We start from the raw sequence: 8,896 nt of genomic DNA on the forward strand, positions 1-8,896 counted from the left end.
GGTGATCCTTTTCCGGCATCATAACAAAATAAGAATAAATCCTATTGAAGCTTTTCTCGTCACTACATTACAATACGATTGTGTCAGCCAGCCATCTATTACTCTCTCAGCAAAACAATTTGAATACCGCATACATGCGAGTGCATTTGCCCCTATTCATAAGGTAGTCTATGACTGTGTAGGCTTCTTAACAAGACCACGTGCTTCCGGCTGATATTCTCTTGACGTGGTTCACTTCGCACCTTCCCTGATAATTTCATTTGTTTGTCGAAGTTGCTTGCATATGAAGAGTACATTAAAATTCGTAGCATTTCTAAACCATATCTATCTATCTATCTATCTATCTATCTATCTATCTATCTATCTATCTATCTATCTATCTATCTATCTACCTATCTATCTATCTATCTATCTATCTATCTATCTATCTATCTATCTATCTACCTATCTATCTATCTATCTATCTATCTATCTATCTATCTGTCTGTCTGTCTGTCTGTCTGTCTGTCTGTCTGTCTGTCTGTCTGTCTGTCTGTCTATCTATCTATCTATCTATCTATTTATCTATCTATCTTACATGAGTATATGACGAACATAAATGACAGGTGATGAGGGGAATCTCCCGTCGCTTTGTCTTAGTGCGTTTGGTGCTTTCGAGTCCATTTCAAGTAGTGTTGTGAACCAAGCTTCTCGATGACTGCCACAATGCGTGCGAGCAGCGATATCTTACTGCGGCGTCGTTTCGCTCCCAGTGTTTCGGGTCCCACTGGATACAATAAGATGACCTGTCCTTCTAATAGCGCAGTGGTCAGGCTGCTCTGCCCACTTCAATACTATGAATCACGCGGCCAACGTTGCGATAACTTTGATCGTACTATTATACCTGTCTTGTTCAAAATAGCAGCTGAACGGAGAAGTTTCGCAGAGCTATAGTAGCAAGCAACGGGCGGTTGAAGCTAAGGTGAATTTAAATTCGTGCGTGTCAATAAAAATCATGATAGACGACATGTTCCACCCGCGGAAGACCATTTATATTTTCTTTCTTTTGTACTGCTAGGGAACTGCCAATACACAAGACTTTCTTCATTGAAAAAACAAACCCAAATCTTGAGGGACAAGAAGCGAAATTATGACGCGGAGACTGCTCGCGGAAGCATTGCGTAAAGGGCCAACGGCTAACACAAACAACACGACGTAGACGGAGCCGGCGGTCATTCGGGGAGCCAGAAACAAGGTTGGCATTGCGAGCACGCGAAAGGTATCGCCTGTAAAGAAACCCAGTTTTTTTTCTTTTTGATCTTATTTTTTGTCGTTTGCGATTTCGCGATGGAATTCAAAGCCTCTCCACGGCTTTTCTTACGCTGAGCGCTTAGGACAGGTTCCGAATATTAAGATAACGATTTGGGGGAGGTTGCAAACCAGCTTCCGGATTTCTTTTGTACTGCGTGAGCTACCAACGCCCATTCCCACTTGCCAGCGGAAGTGATGGATACTTATTTTTTCTAAACTTACGTGTAGGCAGGGTATATATACCCGCTTGGCAGCCATTCCAAGGCAAGAAATCATTGCTGGCAACTTGTCTGCAAGACAAGCACCTTCTACCGCACTGATTTTTCCAGTCGAAAAGGATACCACAATTCCACAAAAGACCATGAAGTGTCTGGTGAGATGAATTGTGTTTAGTTTATTTACGCTTGTTATCCAAGAACTGAATCCGTCTAAAGTGCCCGAGTTGTGACGGTCGCATAATATTTTGTTTTAGTTTCGATGCTTCAGGTATGAAGCGACCAAGTATTGAATGAAAATTTGATAGGTTCTTAATTCTAGTCCGAAGTTCAAGGTATTTTTCCGAAATATAACCAATTTTGAAATGTGTGTGTGGGTGGAGTGGTGTTGGGGGAAAACAACTGACGATACCACTCGATAGTCTGAACATACTGCACGGAATGCAAATCGGAGCTTGATAGCTGTCCAAGTAAGTCGAAATTCCCCCCATTCGGTAGGCGAAGAGTGTTTGCACCCTCATGTGAAAATCTTCCTTTTGGCCTTCTACACGTACAACTTCTAAAGAACAAATTGTGTGTCACAGTATATTTAAGGTTCTGACGCAGCCGGGAATTCACTATCAGAGAGGTGCCCTTGGCTGCTATTTATTCATTTTATTAAGGTTCAAGTTGACAACATGCTTTTTACAGCCCCACTGTAACCTAGATGCAGCCGCTATGGCTCCTAAACGGTTGAAGTACTACATTTTACCACATCCAGTAGTATCTCACAGACAACTACGCCAAGTAAAGTGAGTAAGACATCAATTTGTCGTAGATACTTGTAGCGTTGCATGTATGACACAAAATCTATTTCAGCTTGAGCCATTATTGATAAAGCGCAGTTTAAAGCAAGAGTATATTACCCACAGCTACTCCCCTTAGCCTCACTCTCTGCGGGTTCATTCGACTGTTTTTAGCACGGGAAACGAGCCCTTCGAACGATTACCCTTCTCTCGCAACTATGCGCACACATTTAAATCGGCAGTATAGTTGCATGGCATGGTTAATGAATGAACAATACTGAAGCAGTGGTCATAATTGAAAAAAAAGATTATTGAACCAAAATATCTTTAGGGGCGGTTCGAAAAGTTTAACTTCGATAAGATTAAGTTCTGAACTTTTCGCTACATTGCCGCCAAAATGCATGCAAAGGTATATTTGCGTACGCTAATTTCTCCTAGGCATTTTTCCCCCGGCAATAATAATGAAAACAATGAAGTCGGAAGAATTTCGCAGCATTCTCGTTCCAATGAAGTAGCGGTAATGATGTTTCGCGCTGTCAATTTTTGATAAAATATGCTAGCGAGACTAGAAGCAGCTCGGCTGCCAATAGGGTTTTCACTGCATAAATCTGCTATTTAAGAAACGTTGAGCAAGTTTTCTCGTATACGGGAGAAACTCACCGACACTAGCAGTCCTTACTAATAATTAATACTTTAAAATGTTATGAATTTGTGCGTGTCTACACATTTGTATGCCTTATCTTCTTATGTGGTAAAAGATTTATTCACTAATGTTCGCAATTGTGCAACTCTTACGAATTATGTGTGCCTGCGAGAAATCTGTAGAGTTATGTGCGCTTAAGTGTCTATAAGATTGTATATATATTCTCTCTGCTGAGATCTGGTTCGTAGTATTTACAAATAAACAAGCGAAATCATTCGCTATCACATAACATTGTTCGCTTTTCGTAAATACTTATTTAGGTGGTCATTATGTATGGCTCCTCTGGGGGCCTATGCAATCGTGCATAGATCTGCGTTTACCTCTTTGGAACATTCTAACAAGAACTGAAAACGAAGAGAGCCCAGCGTTGCGGAGGTCTATAGAAAGCATACCCCGTTTGTTTTCAGATATTGTTGCTTGCCCTCTCGGCCGTAATTGCCGTTGTCACGGCTGGCTATGGCTACGGACATGGCTATGGTGGCTACGGCGGATACGGAGGCTACGGTGGATACGGAGGCTACGGTGGATACGGTGGATATGGCGGCTACGGAGGTTATGGCCATGGTGGATATGGAGGCTATGGTGGATATGGCGGCTATGGTGGTTATGGCGGTTACGGAGGATACGGCGGCTACGGAGGATATGGTGGTTATGGCGGCTACGGTGGCTACGGAGGATACGGTCATGGTGGATACGGCGGCTACGGGCATGGATACAAGCTCATCAGCTACGGACACGGCTACCATGGATAGGTTTATTGTAAAGCAGTACTTATTGAACTGTAAATAAAGATAACTGTGATATCAACATCATTTTATGGTCGTGTGTAATTTATGGACGACCGTAATTAAAAGAGACACCACCACCCTCACACTTAATTGATACGAATAGACGTCCGTAGTGAAGTAATAGAAACAAATTATAGAAATAGAAACTCAAAAGTATATTAAACGGAACCCAAGACACCCATGGTATAATAGAGAAATCATTCAACTCACTCGTCGCGTAAAGCGTTTACGTAAGAATCGTCATTCCAGGTGTAACGACAATGTTTCTTCATTTAATACATTGAAAAGTAAATTAGGCACTAAAATGAAAGAGGCTAAAAACTACTACTTCAGCAATACTTTGGCTAGATTTATGAAAAAAAATCCATCCAGGTTCTGGAGATCGATTAGTCCTGTATCGTCTATACCTTCATCATTTATTGTTAATGACCAATCCTGCTCAAATCCCGAAGCTATAGCAAATGCCTTTAATAATTATTTCAAATCTGTTTTTTCCACTGATAACGGCATCAAGCCTTCGTTTTCTGCATGCAGCAATCTGTCTGCTCTTCCTGATCTTGAAGTAAGCTCCTCTGGAGTACATAACCTTATATTAAATCTTGATGTAACGAAAAGCTCTGGCCCAGACGGTATTCACAATGTCTTTCTAAAAAGATATTCAGAGTGGTGTGCTAATTATCTTACTGTAATATTTAAAAAATCATTAATCTCTGCAACAGTTCCCCAGCTGTGGAAATTAGCAAACGTCGTGCCTGTATTTAAGTCTGGAAACAAGCAATTAATACCAAATTACAGGCCAATATCTTTACTTTCTACCAGCTCTAAACTTTTGGAGCATATCATTCATAAATATATTGTAGAATACCTAAATGCACACAATATACTTTCCCGATCACAGCACGGTTTTCGTGCTTGCTATTCTACTGTTACACAGTTGCTTGAATTTACGCACGACGTCGCTTCTTCTCTTAACGACCGAGGACAGATTGACGCCATATTTATTGATTATTCAAAGGCCTTTGACTTGGTTTGCCATGCTAAACTTTTAGTTAAACTTCGCACATTTTTTGGTGACAATAAGCTAGTTGACTGGATAGCAGATTACTTGCGGTCACGCACACAATTTGTTACGTTTAACCATGTGAAATCGTCTGAAGTACAAATCACTTCAGGGGTGCCCCAAGGTTCGGTGCTTGGGCCGCTCTTGTTTATTATCTACATAAATGACGTAGCAGAAATTATCGGTGACACACAAATTAAACTAAGAATGTATGCAGATGACTGCGTTATCTATAACACCATCTCTAGTGTTGAAGATCAGGAAGCCCTGAACAGTGTTTTTTCATTGTTTTGTAATTGGAGTGAAAACTGGCAAATGTCAATTAATTTCAAAAAAACTGTAGCCATGACCTTTTCAAATAAGAAACAGCCTCTTAGTTTTGCATACACTAATAATGGTGTCAGTCTAGCTCGTGTCACGGAGTTTAAATACCTAGGTGTAACTCTGACAACAAACTTAAAATGGCGCACGCACGTCGAAACAATCTGCAACAAGGCTCTTCGAAAACTTTGGTATCTCCGACGCACTTTAAACAACTCGACAAAAGAATGCAAATTGACAGCGTACAAGACCTTGGTCAGGCCCATACTTGAATATGCGTCGGTTGTTTGGTCGCCTCACCATAAACATGACATAGCTATGTTAGAATCTGTTCAGAAGAAAGCAATAAGGTTTATTTTTCGTCGCTATGACCAGCGGTTCTCGCCTACTTCGCATGCGCATGTTTTATCACTGCAGTCTCTAGAACATCGGCGCACTTGCGATCGTATCATCCTCCTGCATAAGACTGTTCACACAGGCTTGGGTGTTCTAGCGCCCATTTCTTTTGTTGCAGCTTCTGCGCGCCGTACCCGACGATTTGATCCCTTAAACATTACGCCCTTTAGAGCTAGTCTCGACTGCTTTAAGTTTTCCTTTTTTCCGTGGACCGTGGATCTATGGAATGAGCTTGATGGGTCTCTGCGCAGACTCGATGCTCTGCAATTCGAAAAAGAGTTGCGTAGTCATGTATTCTGATAATTTGTTTTACTGTTTGAACATTTGTATTCCACTCCTGCAATGTCTCAAAAACTGAGACAGCAGTATTTGTAAAAAAAAAAAAATTCAATAGCCTGTTAAAGGCTAAGAGCTCATGTATTGTGCTCAAGGTATGTTGCCAGAGTTAACAATACATGCTCAAAATCGTGCCCCGCCGCGGTGGTCTAGTGGCTAAGGTACTCGGCTGCTGACCCGCAGGTCGCGGGTTCGATTCCCGGCTGTGGCGGCTGCATTTCCGATGGAGGCGGAAATGTTGTAGGCCCGTGTGCTCAGATTTGGGTGCACGTTAAAGAACCCCAGGTGGTCGAAATTTCCGGAGCCCTCCACTACGGCGTCTCTCATAATCATATGGTGGTTTTGGGACGTTAAACCCCACAAATCAATCAATCAATGCTCAAAATCAAATTTACAAGCCGTAAGCGTAGCGTTTTTTCACATGAACAATACTTGGATCTTGTGCTGTGGCTGCAAATGAGAACTAGTTTTCCTGGCAGTATATCAGTCCGAACATTGCGGAAATTCGCATTTATGGCAAGTCGTACGCATGCGTTTCTTATCAGTAGAACACACTTTATTCTCATTCCGCCTTTTAGGATCATCTATCCGAAGCTGGAATCGCTTCTCTAGGCCTTTAGATAATTTTCATAGGTCGGTGTCGTTTTCATGCTAAAAACGCTTTCAAGCTGGTCAGGAGCAGAATTGGGTTTTCACAGTATCGTGTCGGCAACGCCTGTTGAATATTCGCTTTTCCAAAAAGAGTAACAGCATACACGTTTAAGCTATACGCGCTATCGTGATTGGTAAGTAACAAAAGCCATCGTGCAGCTCACCTCTGTTCACACCACCTGAATGTGTTCTATGGCGTTATATGTGATAGCGAGCTTCGTATAAAAGTATGTATACATATTCTTGAGCATCCAGGCATGCACATGCCACCTGAGTGTGCGGCTAACACATATGAAAGCTCTGAAAGAGAGACAGATGCAAAGAAAGGCAGGAAGGGTAAGCAGGTACACACCTGGTTTGCTACCCTACACTGAAAAAAGGTTAAAAGGCGTAAATAAAGAGAGAAAAAGGGAAGAATATTACACAGAATCGTGAGCACGCATGGCTTGGGGGAGCACATTTATGGTCACTCAGATTTGTTTATATTAGGTACTTAGGTGGCCCCTTATTTGCCTTCTTCGCTCTTGAAGCATATGTCCGATGTCCTAGAACCTTCTTTGTAGAAAATGGTGTGGAGTCCAAATGCTTCAAAAGCATCCGGAGGGTACACAACTGGGTGTGATTGTGAGCGCAGCTGCACAAGATGTTTTAATTGTCTCAGGCGATAAAGCAGTGTCTATTAATTTATCTACGCCATCTACCAGTGAATCCATGAGCGCATATCAAGTCAGCGTATTACCCAGCGCCTTACACTCAATCATTTTCAGTATAACTTCCGAACACTTTAATGAATTTTGACCGCATAAGAAGTCAGGTGCCTGAATTACACTGTAGTGAATGGGGTTATCTGCCAACCCGCCTGTACACCAGGCAGCACGCCAGCAAGAAGAAGAGAGGAAAAGACACCAGAAAGAACGACAGCGTCTGTGGACGTCCAAGCCAGAGCAGGGATAAATCAAATATGTGGGAAACCAGACGCCCCACGTCTTCCTGCAAAAGTATTATCGAACGCCTACTACAAGATCAGTTGTTAAGTGCCTTCTGCGTCATAATTACTTCTGCGAATCAGCAAATGGCCCACTACGTGTCCGTAGGAGAACACGCGGGCCAACGCAGCTATTCACTTTGTTGATGGTTCTACTGCTGATCACGATTCAATACGTAATAGCGCTTTTAAATGAATAAACCTTTAAAACAGCCACTCGTTTCTCAATTGACACGTTCGTAGCTCTGGCGCGCTTCTACTCTTCACGCTATATATGATGCGTTGAGAAAACTCCGTCTACTACAAAGCATTCATATAGTGGTTTTATTTTTCTAAAGTATTTTCAACAAATCTCGTGGCTCTGGCAAACACCGTTGTGCCATGCGGGTAGACTGGCTTGAATCTTCACTTGGACCATGACTTTTGTATTAGTTACTTGTTTTTAATTATTATTTATTTATTTATTTTATTTTATTTTATAATTTATTAAAATACTGCAGACACTTAGGTCCAAGCAGATGGGCACTGCCAAAAAGATATGGTTCATAAAATAAGTGACGTAACAAATTGTTTGGGGTGGGTGTTTCATGCAATCATAGTGAACACAAAGAGCGACATAGAAAATTATTTCGTAATAACACATGTACTGAAAAAAAGGAACAAAAAGAATACTACAAATCCATACTTCATATGCTATGTGATTACCGTAAAAATAAATACATAATAAATGCAAAACTATAGTACGATTATTAAAGGTTCATTTAAAATATTTTGACCGCATAACAAGTGAGGTGCCTGAGGAAGGGTACTGTAGTTCATTGGGTACCCTGTATACCAACCTTGGAAGTTTTATTTGCGAATTTCTTGCTTTTTCGCTCATAGACAAAATGATGATTTCTCGCTCACAACCAACGACGCCAATTATGACGCGAAGAAAATGCTGCCATCCCTGCGGAACGAGCTCTACAACGCTCTCGACTTTATTTATTTATTTTATTTATTTCTTTATTTACAGATACTGCTGTCTCATGTTTGAGACATTGCAAGAGTGGTTACAATAAACGAACAAAAACGTCACAATTAAATAAAAAATATAAAAATTGCATAATTAGACACCTGTTCAACAAACAATAAATGATCGAACAAAGGGAACCACGGCAGAATTAGGAACATCAATTTACATAATTGGACACTTGTTCAACAAACAGCGCATGCGGTAGCCGTTTCAAAGTAGCGTCCAGATTATTCCAAGTGTCAACTGTGCATGGAAAAAAAGAGTATGGATAACAATCAATAACATATCTGAATGGCACAATGTTCAACGGATTGTATCGGAGAGTCACCTGGGTAGGATGACTTAATGTCG

General features: G+C 41.2%; 1 protein-coding gene across 1 annotated transcript; it reads left to right on the forward strand.

Annotated features, from left to right (window-relative positions):
- The first annotated feature begins 1,561 nt into the window (after positions 1 to 1,561).
- LOC119177869 (uncharacterized) lies at positions 1,562 to 3,805 on the forward strand. The gene is made up of 2 exons (XM_075870998.1): positions 1,562 to 1,663; positions 3,401 to 3,805. Exons 1-2 carry the CDS (start codon positions 1,652 to 1,654, stop codon positions 3,743 to 3,745), a joined length of 357 nt encoding a protein of 118 aa, XP_075727113.1. The 5' UTR covers positions 1,562 to 1,651; the 3' UTR covers positions 3,746 to 3,805.
- The last annotated feature ends 5,091 nt before the right edge of the window (positions 3,806 to 8,896 follow it).

The sequence above is a fragment of the Rhipicephalus microplus genome, chromosome 1 (assembly GCF_043290135.1).
Source record: "Rhipicephalus microplus isolate Deutch F79 chromosome 1, USDA_Rmic, whole genome shotgun sequence".
Classification (NCBI taxonomy): domain Eukaryota; kingdom Metazoa; phylum Arthropoda; class Arachnida; order Ixodida; family Ixodidae; genus Rhipicephalus; species Rhipicephalus microplus.